The 16675-nt window shown below is 43.2% G+C and overlaps 1 protein-coding gene across 3 annotated transcripts; it reads left to right on the top strand.

The window, feature by feature from the left end:
• Positions 1–11309: 11309 nt before the first annotated feature.
• Mid1ip1 (MID1 interacting protein 1) lies at positions 11310–16072 on the top strand. Of its 3 annotated transcripts, none has more exons than XM_028881430.2 (2): positions 11310–11380; positions 14351–16072. In XM_028881430.2, the coding sequence occupies exon 2, from the start codon at positions 14593–14595 to the stop codon at positions 15148–15150; it is 558 nt and encodes a 185-aa protein (XP_028737263.1). In that variant the 5' UTR covers positions 11310–11380; positions 14351–14592; the 3' UTR covers positions 15151–16072. The 3 variants fall into 3 exon arrangements, with proteins under 3 accessions (XP_028737263.1, XP_028737261.1, XP_028737262.1); XM_028881428.2 differs by lacking the exon at positions 11310–11380 and adding an exon at positions 13728–14062; XM_028881429.2 differs by lacking the exon at positions 11310–11380 and adding an exon at positions 13761–13858.
• The last annotated feature ends 603 nt before the right edge of the window (positions 16073–16675 follow it).

Here is a 16675-nt window from a genome sequence, read left to right as displayed (position 1 = left end):
TGTATTTTCTATCTATTTCTCTCCCCTCTACTTCTAACTAATATTTCCTGCTGCTTCTACTTAAGAGTACATGGGGAAAAGTGGGGGTGGGGTGGCTCCCAACAGGGCATGAAGGGGAAAGTATTGTCAGGATGATTTCCAAGTATCTGCCATGAGTAACTGGCCTGATAGAGGTGCCACCTCTGGAGAAAGGTAACATCAAATGAGGGGCAGGTTTGTTGAAGTGGAAGTCTAGTTCTGGCTATGTTGAATGTGGGATGCCTGGGAGGCATCAACACGAGAAAGTGAGGTAGACCAGAGGATAAGGGAAAGGATCGTGGCTAGAGATGCATGATTATTTCCTTCCTCCCTTCATTCATTTTAGTATTGAGATGGTCTCATTATGTAGCCCTGGCTGTCTTGGAACTCTCTACATAGACCAAAGTTGGCCTTTGACAAACAGAAATCCATCTGCCTCTTCTTTCTGAGTATTAGGATTAAAGGTATGCCCTGTCATGCCAGATTTGTTTTTTATTTTTAAATGTAGTCCAGGCTGGCTTTGAACTTGTAATCTTTTGGCCTCAGTTTCCCAAGTGGTTGGATTTCAGGTATTTGCCATGAGGTCCAGCAAGACATATTTTTCATCAATCACAGATGAGAAATTGAAAACTGGGGAAACAAAAGCTAAGGAAAGAGTCCATTTCTGGGTAAACAGTGTCAAATACTGACAATATCCAGCATTATGAGAACTCCAAAGTGGATTTGCAACAGAGAGTGAGCAGTAACGTTAGGAAGAGCAATTTCTGTGGAGCAATGCCATTAAAGCTGATGCAGAGAACTGAAGAATGGATGGGAAGTGGAAGACAAAGAAGGAGGAGGTAGGCTGTAAAGGAAAAGAGAGCCCGGGGAGCTGGGGTGGGGGAGCTGGAGAGGTGACCAGGCAAATTCATTGTTGACAGTGCAGTACACTTTTTATGCTCAAAATCCTTTTAGTCAATTGTAAGTTATAAGAACTAGAATATGGGACATTTAAAACAGTGATTTTCCTCCAATTTTTACTATTTTCTTAGGACTCACACTCCAGTATCTGATCAACTCTACAGTGTCCCTTCTTGATGTAATAGAAACCTCAAAATAAACATGGTCCAATGGAAATTCTGGGTTTTCTCACTTAAACACCTCAGTGTTAACTCGATCTTCCTTCCAAAACTTGGCTTTATGCATCCTATCATCTAAATAAAATGTCAGCAATTGCATTGGCTCCACTTTCAAAATATACACAGAACAAGACTCCTGGCCACCACTTGCACCATTAAGCCATTTTATTCCCGCTTTTTGCAATGGCTTCCTGACTGCTCACCTAGCTTTTCCCTTTACTATTCTAAAGTTCTCAGCCCAAGGAATAACGCAGGATGTCATCTAAAATTTAAATCAGTTCTCAGAGTGCCTTTGCTCTATACATTCCAATGATATTTCTTTCCCCAGTGAAATGGCAATCTTTTTTTTTCCCCAGAGAGGGTTTGTCTTTGGCGGTTTTGGTGCCTGTCCTGGATCTTGCTCTGTAGACCAGGCCAGAGATGACAGAGATTACAGAGATCTGCCTGGTTCTGGTTAAAGGCAAGTGCCACCACTGCCCAGCGAAATGCCAATCTTTAGATACCTTACAAATTCCGATGAGATCTGATCAAGTGGCCTAGCTGACCTCATCTCCTAAACACTACCCTCCACTGTCTCTGGTTCAGCCGTGCTTGTCTCTTTGCTCTTCCAGGCTTGCACTGGCCGCTCCCTGTGCCTGGCCTCCCTACCCCCATGTCTGTGCAATTCACTTCCTTCCTTTTATGAGTTCTAAAATTACTTGTTCTTCAAATACAAGCTTTCTTCAGCCTACATAGTTTGAGAAATTTAAACTGTACGTGCTATAAATATTCACATTATGTATAGATAGGGATTTATGAATTAAGAATATTGACAGTTTTTTCCAATGGAGTGATACTCCAGGGCAGGCCTCATGTTCAGGACTACCTGACCAACATATAATGGATTCCACAGCTTTTTGTGTGCTTATATTTGGTTACAGTATGGTGGGGTTTTTTTGAGGGGGGGTTGTTATTTTGTTTTCTTGGTTTAGGGAAGTTTTGTTGTTCTTTTGGCTTTTATTTGCTTTTTAAGAAAGAACTTAAAGTTGGGTGAGTTGAGAGGGGAGAGGACTTGGAAAGAGGTGGGGGAAGGGAAGATATGATCCAAATATATTTAAATTTAAAAACTGTTTCAAACAATAAAGAATATAATAATAACAAAAGAATATGGATTGACATGGAAAGCATAGTCAGAGACTCGATGAGAGAAAGAAAGGAAGAAAGGAAGAAAGAAAGAAAATTGTTTATTATATTTATAGTTTGAATGAGAAATGTCTCCCAATGACCGATGTAATTTGAACACTTGACAGCTGGTAACACTGTTGAGGGAGGCTGAACCTCTGGAGAGCAGAGCCTAGCTAGAGGGAGGTCTCTGGGAGGGCCTTGAAGTTTGTGCCCAGTCCCATTCTTAGTCCTCTTTCAGCTTCCTATATCACTAAGATATGAAGAGTTGAAGAGTTCTAGCTGTATACTCCTAATACCATGGAGTCATCTGCAGGCATGACTTCCCGCCAATGATGGATGGTACCATCCCAAAGCATGGGCCAAAATAAAGTTTTCCACCAGTTGTTTTAGCCAGGTAGCCAGTTTATCAAAGTGACATGAAAAATTAAGAAATACGGGGCTGGAGAGATGGCTCAGCGGTTAAGAGCACTGTCTGTTCTTCCAGGGGTCCTGAGTTCAATTCCCAGCAACCACACGGTGGGTGGCTCACAACCATCTGTAATGAGATCTGGTGCCCTCTTCTGGCATGCAGGCTGAACACTCACTGTATACATGATAAATAAATAAAATCTTAAAAAAAAAGAAAGAAAAATTAAGAAATACAATTGAGAATTCCCCAAAATTTCAAGTTAGAAAAACATTCAAGGTCCCAAGGTCTTTAAAAACCACATGAGCTACAGACATATAAGTATTTCTTTTCAATTACAGTTCTCATATACAGTATATCATAGTGCATATTAGCACAACACACACAGCCAGCAACACCTTTATATTTACTGCTTACTATGATCCTGATATTCTATCGAAAATATGCCTCACTGTCTTAGTCACTGTTTTAGTGCAGTGAAGGGATTCCATGACCATGACAACTCCTAAAACAAATTAATTGGGACTTGCTTACCATTTCAGAGGTTTAGTCTGGCAGGGAGCATGGTGGCATGCAGGCAGACATGGTGCTAGAGAAGTAGCTGAGAGTTCTACATCGGGATCCTGAGGCAGCTGGAAGACAGAGAGAGAGAGCCACTGAGCCTGGCTTGGGCTTCTGAAACCCCAAAGCCCTCTCTCTATGACATACTTCTTCCAACAAGGCCACATCTACCCCAACAAGGACATACTCCTAATCCTTCTGTGTAGTCCCATTCTCTGATGACTAAGCATTCAAATACATGAGCCTATGGGGGGCATTCTTATTCAAACCACCTCACTCACTGTCTTACTTAGGGTTTCTATGACTGCGATGAAGCACCATGACCAAAACAACTTGGGGAGGAAAGGGTTTATTTGGCTTACACTTTCACAGCACTATTCATCATCAAAGGAAGTCAGGACAGGAACTCAAATAGGGCAGGAACCTGGAGGCAGGAGCTGATGCAGAGGCCATGGAGGGGCGCTGCTTACTGGCTCGCTCCCCATGCCTTGTTCAGCCTGCTTTCTAATAGAATGCAGGACCACCTGCCCCAGGGTGGCACCACCCCCATTGACCACTAATTGAGAAAATGCCTTACAGTTGGATCTTGGTATTTCCTCAACTAAGACTCCTTCCTCTCTGATGACTCTAGCTTGTGGCAAGTTGACACCCCAAACAAGCCAATACATCCACCTTTAATCCTTTCATTAACCCTGCAAGGTGAAGGAATTGAGGCTTGCAAAGGATATACATGGCTTCCAAACACACAAGCAACAACAACAACAACAACAACAAAATGACAATAATTTACTGAGGCTTGTAAGTGATGACAAACAATTTTGACTCTAGACTTTTTGCTATACTGGGTGATGTGCCACTTTCACCCTCTCAAGTAAATAGAAAGTTCGTAAAAGAAATGGATTTCTAGCCGGGTGGTGGTGGCACACGCCTTTAATCCCAGGCAGAGCCAGGCAGATCTCTGCGAGTTCGAGGCCAGCCTGGTCTACACAGCAAGATCCAGGACAGGCACCAAAACAACACAGAGAAACCCTGTCTCAAAAAAAAATGGATTTGTACTTAATTTTGATATACAAAATTACTCAAATGTTTCTATGGTCTTAATTGCGGGTGTATCATAATAAAACTTAATCAAAATGGGTATGAAACTGATGAATAGATAAGTAAAATAAATACAGCAGTGGTCTTTATAAGAACACAGAACTGGTCCCTTAATTTGCATTGTAAAGTGAGCCTTTTTTAAAATTTATTATATCATCTTATATATAGCATCATGAGTGAACATGATTTCCTTGTACACTTTGGTTTTTAAGTGTATTAGAAGCCAAAGTGCATTATATTGCCATTGGGAACACTCCATTTTAATTTCTGGCCCAAAGAGGAAGGAAAATAGGGGACAGGAGAAGTAAATGGAAGGAAGGAAGGGGGAGAAGAAAAGATAGGAAGGGAGCTGTGGAGGATGGGGATGGGAATAACTGTTACTGTCTAGAAGATACAACTTGGAGCTGCATTTTAGAAGGGAGACAAATAATGCCTTATACTTAAAAAAATAGATTTTTGACTAAACATGGCATTAGGTAGTAATAACTCAAATACTGTATTTTCTAGCCAGGGAGGCATTACACAAATGGTACAAAGAAATGTGAAACACTTGAACCAATTGGTTGAATGTGTGAAAGTTATGGTCCCAGCAGTAGGTCAAGAACAACATTATAAAAGCAGCTCAACTGGCTGTTAGAAGGGCAGCAAATTTGCTTCAACTTGGATATAATGAAGCAGTATGTGTTGCCTGAAATTAAATGAAAAGAAAAAAACAACTGAGAATGGAATGAACAAACACTAAACCTTGGCTTTGAATTTCTTAATTTACTGTATCACAGAGTCCCAAGACTCTTCAATTGGGAATAGCCTGGATTCTGCATCCTAAGTGCTGTGATTCAGATAATCTCCTCTGGTACGGGAAGAGACTGAATGAGAGGGGCGCGCTTTAGTGTCTGGCCATGGTATTGTGTTTTTTCCCCTCTCTCTTACTTAACAGATTTTTTGCTAAGCAAATCAAGGTTGTTGTTCTTCCTAAAATCCAAGATCTAATCACTACATAAATCACTTCAGCGGTCCCACTTAGATTTGCAACTCGTTTAAATCAGAATTGGAAAGTTATTTGAATCTGTCCAGTAGAAACCAATGGGTCATTTCTATGGACACCATGTAGTCCTAGGTAAATATTTACAATGAATACTGCTGAACAAATTATGCCACACATGAATGCTTTTATAATTCTGGCCAAGATAATCACTCATTTTGCACCAAACGAAATTACACAAGGCACTTGGTGTTTTAAAAATGGAAAATGTGTTTCCTTTAATAATTTTTCTAGTAACAAAATGATAATTAGAGCAAAATAAGGTATCCATTAATGGCATACTCATAAATTTATTTCCAAGTTTCTACTAATTGTGGAACCCTTTAGGGGACAAAGAAAGTGATCATGTGTTCAAGATGGATTTTTGATGCCCAAGACTAACACAAAATTCAACCTTTGTGAGCTAAATTGGCGAAGATAATCTGTTCATCGCAACCCAGCTACAAGTTTATGTTGATAGCATAGGCACAGGGACAACTGCACTAATGTACTCTTTTCTTTTCCTTTGTAGGGTCTTCTAACCCTACAAAGAGACTTCACAGAAAGGATAACCAATATCAGATACGTCTAGATATTGCCAATCATAAGCAACCAATCAGAAAGGCACAGGTGAATATCCATACATAAATGTACTATAAAAATAAATACTTAGAAACACCATTTAGGGGGTTATAGAAAAACATTCCTTTAATAGGATCACCTCCAAGAATGTCATCTCTCTAACACTAAGGTCCCAAAGCAGAAAAATCAGGATTTTTCTCTCTATGGTAGTGAGGATTGAACCTAGAGTCTCATACATAGGAGTCAAATGCTCTACCACTGTGTAAGTTAAGGTTTCTATTACTATGAAGAGCCACCATGACCACAACAACTCTGATAAAGGAAAACATTTAATTGTGGTGGCTCACTTACATTTTCAGAGGTCTGGTCCATTATCACCATGGTGTGACATGGTGGCATGCAGATAGGCACTAGAGATGGAGCTGACAGTCCTACATCTTGACTTGCAGGCAACAGGAAATGGTCTGAGATACTGAGCATGGCTTGAGCATATATGAGACCTCAATGCCCACCTCCATAGTAACACCTACCCCAACAAGGCCACACCTCCCAATAGTGCCACTCCCTTTGGAGTGCCATAGGACTCTATCCCCAGCTGGACTTTCTTACATTGGATCAGAAAGTATGAAGCATGGTTTAGCCAGGCATAGTGGTTCACACTTTTAATCCTAGCACAGGAAAGTCAGGGCTATACAGAGAAACACTGTCTTAAACCTCACCCCCAATAAAAAAGGATGGTTCATCCTAAGCTTCCACATTTTAGAGAGCATACTATTTTTCTACTCTCATTCCAGTTCAGTTCAGTTTTACCCTCCAAATACTGGGAGCATGTAATTCCAAATCACATTGCTAGACTGGGCTGACTCTTCCCTTTGCCTTGCTCTCCCCCCGGAATCATGCATGGATGCAGTTTCAAAAATATTAATCAAGCATAACACATATGCAGAAAAATAGTCAATCAAATGTGTCAGCCTGACACATTTTCACAAATTGAACAAACCCATTTGACAAGCATCTAACACCCTGCTGAAGAAACAGAACATTATTTGTTGTTGTTATTTGTTTGTTGTTGTGAGACAAGGTCTCACCATGTAACTGAGTGGCCTAAAGTTCTCTCTATGTGCACAAGGCTTGCCTGAACTCACAGAGATCCACCTGTCTTTGTCTCTTGAGTTCTGGGGTTAAAGGGATGTGTTACCAAATCTGGTTCATACATATTACTTTAAACAGAATGTTAAAATTTAATTTAGTTGATTTTTTTGGTAGTAACTGAAGTGATACTAAAAGAAATCATGAACTCAAGAAGAAAAGAGATTGTTCACTAAAGAAAACATCAGTCCTTAAAGTTCCCTCTAAACTGAGAAAAAAATATCTTAAAAACATTGAGATCTTTATATGTTGCTTTTTAACCTGGCTCAACTGGATTTAGACATCACTGACTATAGTAAAAGTTGATTAGCTCTGGCACTATCCCTCCATCTTCCAATTCTGTCGCTTGCATTACGTGGTTTTCTTAGGGTTTAAAATATTTACCTTTTGATCTGCAACCATAGTGCCCGCATGAGTTAATTGCATTCCTATAGTAAGGGTTGGTGCTGTTGTGCTAGCAGAAGTATAGTATGAAGGTTTTCAAGAAGAGTTCTGAGTTCATGTTTGAGAATGTCTGTCAATTTGTACTTAAGTGGCATGATAGTCTTGAATCATATATTCTTTCTTACAGCTCTATTGTGTCTTATCCACTGAATGACTCTCCCACTCTCCCACCTCTTTTGCTGACTTCTTTTCCTGCCTGAATATTTAAAAAATATTCTTCTTTTTTCTTGAAGTTGAAAAAGACAATGAACTTGTTTTTTCAACTGTTCTGAATAATTTTATCTAATGTTCAGCCTGCAGGTGAGCAAAATTTTTCAAGAAAAATTTTCAGTTACTTTCACATTTTTTCTTTTAATATTTATTTTATTTTTATTTATTTGTGTCTATCTCTGTGTGTATATCTGTGATTGTGAATATAGGTACCTTCAGAGTACAGACAAGGACAATGTATCCCATGAAGCTAGAGTTAAAGGCAGTTGTGAGTTCCTCAGTGTGGGTGCTGGGACTCTGCAAGAATGGTACATGCTCTTAACTGCTGAACCATTTCTTAGGCCCCTCATTTGTATTTTCTCCTTCACTTGCTGAGGCTCTTCTCCAGGGACGTCTATTATCCTTAAATTATGCTCTTTGTCTTCCATATCCAGCATCTACTAGTTTCTTTAACTCATGCATTCCCATGAACGCCTGTGCTTTTATACTTGTCTCTACCCTTCACTCCATCATAACTAATGGTCTGGCGTAACTGTTTGGTTCTCTGTTGTTTCTACTTTGCTAATTAGTTTTCTAGTAATTTGTTGATTCAAAGTGTGCTTCTTTTTCAATTTCATTTTATAAATCTTCCTAAGGATTTATTATTTTCCTATTCTCATCAAAATCTCTTATATTTCTTAGTTCTTTTGAGTCACACTTTTCTTACTCATGATTATGAGATTAGCCTACACATACTATCTGGACAGTCTGATAAAATGTAGGTGAATTCTATAGACTACAGCATCTAAGTTTAGTTTCTTTCATTATTTGAGTCAGAAAAATAAATTATTTATAAGATACTTACTGATGGAACATTTGAATGTGTTCATTGGGTAATATATTTATGATGCTAGTGTCAACAAAACACAAATAAATATATGTTAGAGTTTGAACATATGCCATGGATAATTATATCTTTGCTCCATATTTTATGGATTTTTAAACTTTGAATTTGCTTACAGAATTTATGCTAACCAAAATGACACCCATTAGAATGAAAGAGGGACATTGTCATTGCTCCTTTTAAGTAGATCTTGGCATTTGAAGAAACTCAGTAATAATTAATTTTATTGTTTTAAAATTTTTATTTCTTTTATTTTTTGAGATGTATGATATAGTTTCATCATTTCCTTCTTTCCTTCATCCCTCCAAGCCCTCCCATATCTTTATTCTCTTTTAAATTCATGTGCTCTTTTCTCATTAATTGTTGCTACATACATATACGTATGTGCATAAAACTTCCTGTATGGTAAAAAAAAAAAAAAAAAAAAAAACTTATAATGAGATTTGCTCTGTTTTATCTGTTATGCTCAAATTGAATGCATCATTTTCTATATAGAATTCTCAAATAAGTAGAATTGCTGAGACTAAAACAAAAATTACTGTGGATTTCAATCATGACACTATTTCTGGTTTAGTTAGTTAGTTAGTTAGTTAGTTGTGTGTGTGTGTGTGTGTGTGTGTGTGTGTGTGTGTGTGTGTGTGTGTGTTCCTCACAGGCCAGAAGAGTGCCATTGGATCCTCTTGAGCTGGAGTTACAGATATGCCTGATATGGGTGCTGGGATCAGAACTTGGGTCCTCTGGAAGAGTAGCAAATGTTCTTAATCCCTGAGCCATCTCTCCAGCTCCTATTTCTAGTCTATATGTCATGTGACAGTAGTTTATCTGTTACACTACGGAAATATTCTTCTTAACTCTATAGGAAGGAAGCTGGCCATTAGCTTGAGAGCTCAGTAAAGCACTTAGCAAGCTGTCTCATACTATTCTGTCTTCTGGATGGTGGTAGAATTAATATGATTCATAGTTGCCTGAAAAAACATGCCAAAAGTTCCAATTAATGAACTAATCTCACACTGAAGGAGCTCTCCAAGTATGCAATAGCGCTTTGTCCTTTGGGTGGTACTCACTGGTACCCATTATCAGTAGCTTGGATGAATACACTCAACAGGTATCAAATGTGTGGCTAATATCCAAGTGTATTAGAGCACAAAATCAGAATCCAAACTACCGAAACAGGCTGGAGAAATGATCTAAAATCTACTTAGGTAAAAGCAATAGAAAGTTCTGTATTTTGGTCCACCAAGATCTCCACTGCTCAAGAATGGGATACACAAATTTTATGTGCTTATAACAACATGTGAGTGCAACCATTAAAACAAGTTCATTAAATGCTAGACAGCATTGTAAGAAGTATATCTTTATTGGGTAGTAAATGTTCATTGGGTCTGGCACTTGGGGAATTTGGTCTAGAAAAGTTATCATTCACAATAAAATAGGTGATTTTGCCGCTCCTTTTTTGTCCCAGGAAAGGTGATACTTGAAATGAGATCCAAGTGTTACACTTGTAGACAAACCCAAACAACTTCCAAAGACAGTGACCAGAATACGTGAGCAACTCAACCAAAAGCATGAATTGCGACAAGAAACAAAGGTAACTGACTTGAGATATAGTGAATTCAAGGGAGAACATAGCTATATTCAAACACTGAACATGTGCTTCAAGGCTTTCTGAAGAGTTCCAAAACGTAGGCCTGATACTAGAGGATGGAAAGTACAAGAACATAGGCTAGGCTGACCACTTGGTGGAGATGTTGTGAGCAATTTCAATACAAAAGGAAGGTTGGACTATCTGGCCTTTAAAAGGATAGTGCAATTGTCAGATTTCCAGGACAGTTTTCATGAAGTTCTTGCTTCTAAGTTCTGGATCAGTGTGATCAAGGTTCTCCATTGGCCGGTTTCTAGCCTTAAACTATCACTTTTTGTCCAGCCCCAAGCCAGACCTTTCCTCTCTCTAGTGTTCCTTCTTTCAGCAGTTTACTCTTGCTCGATACTTTGCTTAGCAATTTCTGGTCACCTTTAAAATGCCACATTTTCCTAAACCACCAAAGAGACACAACAGGACAGGAAGTTTGTGAATTGTTTGGGGGAGGGTTGCAGGGGGCTGATGAGTCAGCTAAGCTCATCACTTCCTGGTTACTGATTGAGGTAAAGAAGGACTTTTAAGATCCAGTATTTAAGAGCTCCTGAGTTAAAGCAGAAAGTCAAACCAGGCTTCTAACCAGGGATCTAGCACACTGGGTAGAAAAGGATAGACCAAGGCACTCAAAAGCCATTTACTCAACTGATGATTACTAAGGTTCTCATTAGGCAAAATGAGTCTTTGGACAGGTTGCTGGGAACTTTCAGTCGGTTCCAAATCGAGATAGGGAAGGTGCCTGGAGCAACCAGAGAAGCTGCCTACTTTTTACTGGGCCTGGCTCAACCCGTTTAGTACCCACGTGACCCCCGGGAATCGTTTTTTTATTTTTTTATTTTTTTACAGCCTTGCATTAGGGGAAAACTGGCTGCAGGCCGGTTGCCAGGGACGCTTGCCATTAGCTCTTCAGGGCTGGGGTGAAAGAGGACACTTGGGGGAAGGGTCTGTGGCTTCTGACTGGTTAGGGCCACATGTTCATTTGCATAACTCTCTCGGAAGCTTTCTGATTGGCTGGGGCAGGAGGGGTGGCGGTGGGGTGATTCCAAGGGCCCGGAGCTCTGGCCTGAAGACCTTTTCGTTCTGGAGTTACCCGGTGGGTGTGAGTTATTGTGTGGGCAGGGGGGAGCTGGGAGGCCCGGTTTGGGAAGTTTTGCCAGCAGGTGCATGAGCCATCATCTGATAGTTTAAGAAATGTGTAGAACAGCCACAGACAGTCAAGGCACTGGAGGATCCAGAAAGAAGGAAGGAAATTGATTCTGAGGAAGGATGGAGGCCAAAGAGAAGGGGCTAGGGGTTTTCTCCCAGGCTGGGCTTACTTTCAGAGTGGGATCCCTTTGCTAGATAGTTTGGATTTCCGTTTTCGGTGAGCTGTTAATCACATTGTTAGGACCAAGTAGCAGAGAAAAGCAGGATTCCAGCGTTTAATAACTCAAAACAATTCCAGGTTTTCATCAGGGTGCATTCTTGAAATATCCAGAGAGTCTGGGATGGGGTCAAACTACATTTTAAATTATGAGAAAAATCAACTAGTGGAAACTAGGTAATCTGTTTTTCCCAGAGCCTTCCTTTTTGGATCTCATCTGGCATAAGGTTTAAAACAAGCCTGGACTGTTTTATACTCTCCTGTGCCGAAGAAATGGTGGTGATTGGGTGTGCGCGCGCAGGGGGTGGGTGGGGGGGGGGTATCTCTGGTTCATCTTAGCCCATTTCCCTATATTTAAGGGTTCAGACTCTTCACATACAATGCCTCTAGATTAGAATGAAGTCCTATACTATACTAAGTACAATTAATCTCTGTACTTTATAATGTACACAATGGGAGTTTTACCTGCATTAGCTCAGTGAACCCTAACAATGATCTTTGCCATGACCCAAGAAGTTCCTTTCTATTGTTCAAGAAACACTGGAAAAATGTCTCACATGGGACACACTCGACTTTGTTGACAAACGGAGAGGCTGGAAAAGTTTACAAGTCTGTGTACAAAAAGAGAAGGGTGAGATGATTTACACAACGCACCTTTCCCCCTATGCACATGCTTTTGTCCACTGATCTCCTTAGGGCAGATAACATTATTTCACTTCTAAACATGGAACACAGAAGCAGAAGGATGGGAAGCTCAGCCACAGCTGTAGTTCCAAATCAGTCTAGCTGGAGAGAACCTGGTCTCAAAAAAACCAAACCAAAGAAAGCATGGGTTACAATCTAGACCTAGTAAGCTGGAGTGAAGTTCCCCAGACTGGCTTCTGTGGTCACCAGTGACTTTTCTCAGTCCTTGTGGCGAAGTTAGCTGTCCCTTCAAAGTTAGGAAGAAACGTGGTTTTCAGTAGGCAATACAGGTCCTTCAAGAAAGAGCGAGAAAGGCCTATGTGTTTCTCCTTGTCTGGGGGCACTTTTTGTCTTGCAGGGGAATGCCATACTAAAACCTCCCCCAATGATTTTAGAGGAAAGGAGGAAAGAGACTTAAAATTAGAAGCTTGAGTCCTAATTATCTGTAGGAAGGTCAGAGCAGACTGGAGGATGAGGGATGGAGCAAAGGAAGTGAAATAGGGCAAACGAGTATGGGCTGAGGCTGGAAACCCTAATGTGAAGTTGTCAAGTGTTACAACTTTTCAAAGTTCCATCCAGGGCTGTGGTACACAGCTAAGGCCTTGTTAAGTAACCCTTGCTTAAGAACTATCTTTTGAAAGGAGCACTTGACACACACACACACACTCCACAAAGTTATTGGATACACTCCCATTTTTTTCTGTTAAATGATGAGATACACCGAACACCTGGCCTAACCTCTGATACCTTTTTCTAGTTTTTTTAGGGGGGGTTGTTTCTGTTTGTTTGTTTGTTTGTTTGTTTTTTGATAGCCAAAAGGCCACAAGGCCCCAGTTTGGGCTCTATTGCTATGCTCTGATCCCCCTAGTGCGAGGGGGAGGGAATCTATAGATCAGATGACAAGGGTGCACTTCATACCTGGCATGAGTAGTAGGAAAGACCCTGCCAGGAGGGAAGCAATGCCTCAGTACTCCCATTCCCCAGCAGCTGGCCACAGCCAGGGCCCTGGTGGGAGCATCATGTGTCCACGTGCATCCGGCGTGTCCTGCTACTCTTCTTACATAAGACTCCCGATATGGAGTCAGGGCCGCTGTGAGTCCCTCTTACCCGACGTCTAATAATAAACTGAAGCTAAGTTTCCCGGCTGCAGCCGCTCTAGATCCGGCATTGAGGGGATCTTTTGCAACCCGGACACACATGCATTCCGGTCATCCCACCCGGCGAGTGCGCGCCAAGCCCGCCCAGCCCGCGCGCCAGTCCGCCCTCTGGTTTGGACGGCGGCTCCTTGGGCTCAGTGCCTCGCCCTCCCTCCCCCAACCAGCTTGCTCAGGGCTTGGTGCTGGGGCGCGGCCTCTCCATCCTCTCAGCCCTACCCTCCCTTGCCCTGCTGGGTCGCCCAGCCTTAGCCCGGGTATCAGGCGAGAGGCGGAGCCGCCCGGCGTGCTCCGCCCCCGCGGCAGAAAGGGTTGGGCGAGTGTTACTCGCGGTCAGGGCTGGGACCTTTTATCTGTGCTGCTGAAGGAGGTAGGAGGAGGAGACTTCGGGGGTGGTCCTGGGTGCCTGGGACACCTTTACTGGACTATAAATTGAGTACCTGGGATGGGCAGGGGGCTGAAGCAGCCACCGCCACCCGCACTCACACTCCGATCGGTGACCGCAGCAGCGCCCTTGGGCAGCCACCGTCCGCAACACAAACACTGAGAACCGGGAGATCTCGCAGCGCAAGAGGTGGGTGTTCCCGCCCTGTGGCTGCCCCGGCTAACATGGTTGCTTTCGTTCAGGTTTTAGAAGGGAGAAACGGGAGAGTCCGGGCTGGGGGAGATCCTTTCTCCTTTTTTTATCAAAGGTCCTCTGCTAGCATCGGCGGAGGTGATACTGCCTGGTCTCAGGGAGCCACCCTGGCGCCGTCTCCAGCCAGCAGTAGCCAGGGTGAGAGCATCGCGCGGACAAGGGGCGCCAGGCACCATAACCGGGTGGGTAATGTGTTTTTTTTTCCCGTCTCTTTCTCCCAAACAGGTCAAGGCTAGACCCAGCCTCCCACTGTCATCGCGAGCCAAAGCTAGGAGCAGCCGCGCATCACGAAGGGCTGGGCTGCGACAGAAACCAGAGTTACAGAGGGCGGAGAAGGATCTGGGAATCCCGCGTCACCGGCTACAAGCAGGCTCCGGCACCGGCCCCTGAGAGCGCTTGAAGGCAGCATCGCCAGCGGTCTAGCTCGGTTACCAGCGTCCCAGTGTTTCCACACCCTGTCGGCCACCATGATGCAAATCTGCGACACTTACAACCAGAAGCACTCGCTCTTTAACGCCATGAATCGCTTCATTGGCGCGGTGAACAACATGGACCAGACCGTGATGGTGCCCAGTCTGCTGCGCGACGTGCCCCTCTCCGAGCCAGAGCTAGACAACGAGGTCGAGGTCGGCGTGGAGGTAGGAGGCAGTGGCAGCTGCCTGGAGGAGCGCACGACCCCGGCCCCCAGCCCCGGCAGCGCCAATGGAAGCTTTTTCGCGCCCTCCCGGGACATGTATAGCCACTACGTGCTGCTCAAGTCCATCCGCAACGACATCGAGTGGGGAGTCCTGCACCAGCCATCATCTCCGCCGGCCGGGAGCGAGGAGAGCACCTGGAAGTCCAAGGACATCCTAGTGGGCCTGAGCCACTTGGAGAGCTCAGATGCGGGCGAGGAAGATCTGGAGCAGCAGTTCCATTACCACCTGCGCGGGCTGCACACCGTGCTCTCCAAACTCACCCGCAAAGCCAACATCCTCACCAACAGATACAAGCAAGAGATCGGCTTCAGTAATTGGGGCCACTGAGGCGGGTCTCTTCCCCGCTGCCCAGTACCCTCTCCGGCCGGCTCTCCCACCCCTCTCTTTCCTCCAAGCTATTTTCTTCCTGGTTGTGGGGCGAAGGGCACACTGTAAAGTTGGGCTGTGTACGTGGGTGGGGGGGTTGTGTGGAAAAGAAGGCCTCATCGCGAGAGCAGAGAAAAGCAGTCGCCAGAGAGGGGGGTTCAAGGACCCCCGGAGGGGGCCTGCTCTGTGTTGGTGGGAATGGGACTGGGCCGACGTCCTTCATTCAGCCTGTGCCTTTCTTGGGGTTTCTTTTCTGTTTTCTTTCCGGAAGAGAAGGGTCTGAGAAAGGGCCATGCCAGGGCACAGCGCTGGGTTGCCACACTTGGGAGGGCAGCTTCTGACTGGGTGCGGGTGCAGGGGGGAGGCGGGGCGCAGCCTCCTGCCCGCCCTGCTTTGAGCTGCAAGAGGAGGCCCTGGCGTTGCTAGGATTGCGTCAGTTTTCCTGTTTGCACTATTTTCTTTTTGTAACAGTGACCCTGTCTTAAGTATTTCCAATCTCTTTGCTCTGAAACTTCTTCGATTCCATTGTGATAAGCGCACAAGCAGCACTGTCGGTAACCGGTACTACTTTATTAATGATTTTCTGTTACACTGTACAGTAGTCCTGTGGCACCCCATCCCTTTCACGCCGCCCCTCCCCCACCCCGTGTCTGTAAACTGGCTGTGCGCCAGCTTGGATGAAGCTTGCCACTCGGCCAGCGAAAATAATATTATTATGAGAAAGTGGATTTATCTAAAGTGGAACCAACTGACATTCTATCCGTGTTGTACGTAGAATGATGAAGGGCTCCACTGTTGTTATATGTCTTGTTTATTTAAAACTTTTTTTAATCCAGATGTAGACTATATTCTAAAAAATAAAAAAGCAGATGTGTTCACTAAATCGGACAAGTGTGTGTTGCTCTTTAATCCACCAATGAGTGGCCAAATCATTAAGAAGAAATTTAGCTGACTGTAAGTATTTTCTCTCTGATATTTCCAGTGGGGGCGGGGGAGGTAGTCATCTCTACAACTATTTAGTTTTGGCAAGTAGCTACTGGTAAGATTTCTTCTAATTCAGTTCCAAGATAGGATCAGATACCTGAACAAGAAGTTCATAAATATTCAAAGTATCCGTGAAAGTACTTATTGTATCTTTCAACCAATTTGACTAGCTTATCAAAATACTTAATTCAAATGTTTTGAAGCCTAAAAACTCCTAAAGGTGGAACTTTCACTTGACTATGGACAAGTGAAACATTAACAATATCAAAAAAAACAAAAAACAGCTAATGGAAATGCACTCACCTTAGAGGCCTTTATTTAAAAATCATGTATGCTAACCATGGGCAGTATTTTAATAGATCATAACATAAGCAATGCCCTTCCTTCATCAGTACTTCCCCAAAGAGTACTAAGTTCTGCTGAGCAGTGTCCAGCGTTTCAGTGACCCTCTCTGCACTTGTGGACAGCAGATCTGATCAAGGCTGCTGCCCTAAGTCCCTTA

The sequence above is a fragment of the Peromyscus leucopus genome, chromosome X (genome assembly GCF_004664715.2).
Source record: "Peromyscus leucopus breed LL Stock chromosome X, UCI_PerLeu_2.1, whole genome shotgun sequence".
NCBI classification, from domain to species: domain Eukaryota; kingdom Metazoa; phylum Chordata; class Mammalia; order Rodentia; family Cricetidae; genus Peromyscus; species Peromyscus leucopus.
This window is presented reverse-complemented; position numbering and strand designations above follow the sequence as displayed.

What these genes read in the sequence shown, in the direction of transcription:
- Mid1ip1 (XM_028881430.2), top strand. Translation starts at nt 14,593, where the DNA reads ATGATGCAAATCTGCGACACTTACAACCAGAAGCACTCGCTCTTTAAC.